Below are 4,421 nucleotides of genomic sequence, written 5' to 3' on the forward strand. Positions count from 1 at the left end.
TATGCTCGTGTGTTTAGACTTAGAGTTCTGAATTTTTAACCCTTAGTAATTGAAAGCATGGACGGGTGGTAGAAAATGATTTTAAAATATATTTGTAAACTTTATTTTATTGATACATAATTGTTAAATCTGTTTTGCATATCAGGAAGTCCTACAAGCAAGCTCCCAGTGGCCTCTCAGGTTTCCCAAGGAACAGGGTCCCCTGTTCCTAAAATTCATGGAAGTAGTTTCTTAACATCTACGGTCAAGGTAAGCTCTCCCTGCTGTGTGCAGACTCAGAAGGCGTACCAACTGATGACAGTTATCTTGAAGATTATTTCCTCACTTAGTTTCCTCCTGGGATAGAAGACAGTTCTCAGTATGTCTATCAAGTGATCACCCAGTATCAATTTGAAAGCTCAGTGTGGGGAAAGAGGCGGCCTTACTTATTTTGTGGAGGGGACAGTTGTATTAAAAATACTTCTATAGAGGGTGAAGAAATGACTCAGCCATTCAGAGTGCTTGCTGTTCTTGCAAAGGACCTGCACCTACCCGGCAGCCCACAACTCTCTGTTACTTCAGCTTCAAGGGTTCCAGCACCTGCTTCTAGCCTCTGTGGGCACTGCGCACGCACGCGCACACTCACACTCACACACTCTCCGTCGACAGCTGGGCTGGTTTCTGCTTCTTCAGGCTGGTCTCAGAGTCTTTGCAGTTTTCCTTATCTGAGAGGGAATCTCTACAGTCCTTTTTACTTCTTCTTAGAGGAAGGACCCTGGTGAATTTGCTCAGTTTCAGGGACTTCGGAAGCTATTTTGAGTTGTTTACCTTGTATTTAACAGAGCTTCCCTGGGAGAAAGAATGTTTTATTCTTCAGGAAACTGCTGTACAACACTGGTAGAATACTTGCCTGATTTGCACAAGGCCCTGGATTTAATCCCCAGTGCTACATAAAACCAAGTGTTCTGGTGTACACATGTAATCAGAGCACTCAGGAAGTAGAGGCACCAGGATCAGAAGTTCAAGTTTGTCTTTGACTAGATAGTGAGACCAGCCTTGGCTACATGATACCCTGTCATAAACAATAAAGTTAATCACTAAAAATTTAAACAGAACTCTAACATTCGTCAGGACATTTGGTTTCCTTGTTTTTGTATTTTGAGGCAGGGTCTCACCATGTAGTCCAGGCTAGAGTGAACTAGCAGTCTCCCTTTGTCAGCCTCCTGAGTGCTGAGGTGTTAGAGGAGCTCAGGTGGGAATGTATACCTCACTCTTTATTTGCTTTGAGAAGGGAATTACAGTGGCTTAATAGAAACTTGGAAGATCCATGAGCATTGTGGGTTTTTGTTTTCTTTTGTCTTTGTGTTATTGGGTGTGGTGGGTTTACATTAAATGTAAGTGGCTGGAATATCTGAAATAATTTGTTTTGGCCTATTGTGTAATAAATGGTTTTACACACAGCAGGAGGATTCTTTATTTGCATCTATGCCACCTCTTTGCCCAATCGGCAGTCACCCTAAAGTGCAAAGCCCCAAAGCTGTAACTGGAGGACTTGGAGCTTTCACAAAGGTGAGTGTGTGCCACAGTGATGCCCCCGGGACCAGTGGTCGTTTTCCACTGTTCAGACATAGGCCTTAGTTCTGAGGTCCATATCCTGGGAGTACAGTGAAACGGGAGTTCGGAGGTCACAGACTGGGTTGTGTCTCTCTACTGCTTTCCAGCCTTGTGACAAGTGACAGAAGAGTCATGGGATCGAGTTGAGAGCCTGTTTGGCCCCTTTACTACCTCTTAAGGACTAATAAAGCAGTATTTTTTCCTTTCTCATGAAGCCATCCTGGAATACCAAGCTTTATTATTAATATCATTGCAGAGAGACTAGATTCAAATGTTAACAGTAGGTTCTTCCTCCTACACCCCCATTGGGTACTTACTCTGTGTCATTGTTTGTTGCAAGGTGATCATCAAACAGGAACCTGGGGAAGCCCCTCATGTGTCCACCACAGGAGCTGCCAACCAATCACCATTCCCTCAGTATGTGACTGTGAAAGGGGGTCACATGATAGCTGTATCCCCTCAAAAACAGGTCATAAGTGCTGGAGAAGGGACGACTCAGTCCCCAAAGATTCCGCCCTCCAAGGTTTGTATGGTTTTTGGGGTGGGGGTGGAGTGCCAAGGTACAAATGTAGGTTATTTATCTGAATAGCTGACAGATGCCAAAATGATTTAGGGTGAATGAGTTGCTGAGCCCGTGCAAACCTGTGGATGTTAGCCCATTCAGAAAAGACTCAGTAACATGTGTCCTGTTCCTTCTGTCCCTGATAAGAGTGGACGTGTTTAAACAGAAGCTCCAGGAATAGTCTAAAGGGCGTAGGGGACATTGAAGCCTCTCTCCAGCATAAAAGTAGCAGGCCTGTCGGCTTACTACTTGATTTCAGTCTAAGTGTGCATTGTTTTGATCTGTTCATTTGTCCAGGTTGTGTGATTCGTTTTGTTTTGAGATGACCTTAGATTCAAGGCAACCCTAGTATCTCAATATCCCAAAACTCTAGGATTGCAAGTGTGTGCCATTTGGTTCATTTTATTAATAACTTTGAAGTACCAGAGAATAAGCATATAGGGAACTTTGAAGTACATAATCCATATTCTACCACGTCAGTCACATATTAAATCTATCTCCTGCTTGTATGCCATGCTCATATTTATATGTTTCTTGTAGTTCTCAGACTATACATTCAAGCAGGTATTTTTCATTCCCATTTTATGATGTGAAAACCATGAGTTTGAGGGGTTTGGAACCTTCCTGGAGAATATATGAACATAGCATATAGCTAGGGAGTGACAGGAGGCTTGAAACTTGTGTCTTTTTGCTCCAAATGTACCACGCCAGGACTGGTGAGATTTATAAGGTGTCTTCTCTAACCTAAGCTTGCTTTTGGAATACGTAGTTATCCTGGTGTTTGGCGGGTATGTTCTGAAGCTATTGGGAATGTTTTGTGGGTGTTTATATTTCAGCTTCAAAGCCCAGACTGTCTAGGAGAGTGAATTGTTTTGAGAAGAATGCTCTAAAATGGAAGATGATATTACATAAACTGGGTTAGTTTAGATAAGTAGGCCTCTCTCGGGGTAAAGATGAAAATTCAGTGTTACAAGTTGTTTTTAAATCTGTAAGAATCTGTAATGTTTCCAAAACTTATCTCAGCAGACAGTTTATCTTCTGATTTAAAACATAGCAATTCCTTATCTGTCCCAAATTTACTGCGTCACAATTTTCCCCCACGGGCCTGGGAATTAGTTTTTCATAAGCTGCCTGCTGCCTCAGATGCCCTGGGCAGCTAGAAAATGTCGTAGCATTGCTTTGGCCTCAGGCGAGCTCTGCCACCCCTTCAGTGAATCATTTGCTGTTTGTAACTATTGTTCTGTGCTTGCCAACAACACAGTAGAACCTGGGGCCTCATGTGTGTCAGACAAGTATTCTGCAACTGAGCTCAGCTTCTTTTTACTCTGTATTTTGAGGTTAGGTCAACCTTGTTACCCAGACTGGCCTGCAGTCCTTCTGCCTTTGCCTTTGGAGTTGCTCAGATGGCTTCTGTGGCTTAACTTCTATTCAGGCTGTCTTACACAAGCTACTTTTTTTTTTCTCGAGACAGGGTTTCTCCATAGCTTTTGGTTCCTGTTCTGGAACTAACTCTTGTAGACCAGGCTGGCCTCAAACTCACAGAGATCCGCCTGCCTCTGCCTCCGAGTGATGAGATTAAAGGCGTGCGCCACCATCGCCCAGCACATGCTACTTTTTAAAACCTCTTGTTTGTTTGTTTGTTTGTTTGTTTGTTTGTTTGTTTGTTTGTTTTATGTGTACATGTCTTTTGCCTAAGTGTGTGCACGCAGTGCCTCAGAGACTAGATGAGGGTATCAAATTCCTCTAAGACTGGAGTTGCAGACAGCTATGAGCCGATATGGGGGGAGGGGAATCAAGCCCTGTGCTTTTAGCCTCTGAGACATCTCTCCAGCTTCTTACTTGTTATTTAAAATATATTATGCTATATATAGGGGGAAAGGATTTGTTTTTTTTCTTGTCCTTGTTTTTTACATTTATCCATGTGTATAGGGACACAGATGTGAGACAGTTAGAGGACTACTTGATGGAGTTAGTTCTCTCCATCTTGTGGGTCCCAGAGATCAAACTCAGATGATCAGCTTAGTAACAAGTGCCTTTACCCGGCCAGCAGTCTCACTGGACCAAGGAAATATATGATTTTACCAATAAAAAAAAATAAAAGGTTGTATTCGTTTCTTTATTTTGCATTTTGGGGTAGGAGAATGCCACAACATGCTTGTAGAAACCAGAGGACAAAGCCGGGTGATGGTGGCGCACGCCTTTAATCCCAGCACTCGGGAGGCAGAGGCAGGCGGATCTCTGTGAGTTCGAGACCAGCCTGGTCTAC

At 43.2% G+C, this 4,421-nt stretch overlaps 1 protein-coding gene across 3 annotated transcripts in view; it reads left to right on the top strand.

Moving 5' to 3' along the window:
- Yeats2 (YEATS domain containing 2) overlaps positions 1 to 4,421 on the top strand; it is a 94,471-nt gene that overhangs the window by 52,243 nt on the left and 37,807 nt on the right. For all 3 annotated transcript variants that reach the window (XM_005368933.2, XM_026790158.1, XM_026790157.1), the window contains 3 exons: positions 146 to 249; positions 1,441 to 1,548; positions 1,934 to 2,116. In XM_005368933.2, coding sequence (XP_005368990.1) covers positions 146 to 249; positions 1,441 to 1,548; positions 1,934 to 2,116 — 395 coding nt within the window. The remainder of the gene's footprint in view (positions 1 to 145; positions 250 to 1,440; positions 1,549 to 1,933; positions 2,117 to 4,421) is intronic.

This window comes from Microtus ochrogaster, unplaced genomic scaffold (assembly GCF_000317375.1).
Source record: "Microtus ochrogaster isolate Prairie Vole_2 unplaced genomic scaffold, MicOch1.0 UNK43, whole genome shotgun sequence".
Classification (NCBI taxonomy): Eukaryota; Metazoa; Chordata; class Mammalia; order Rodentia; family Cricetidae; genus Microtus; species Microtus ochrogaster.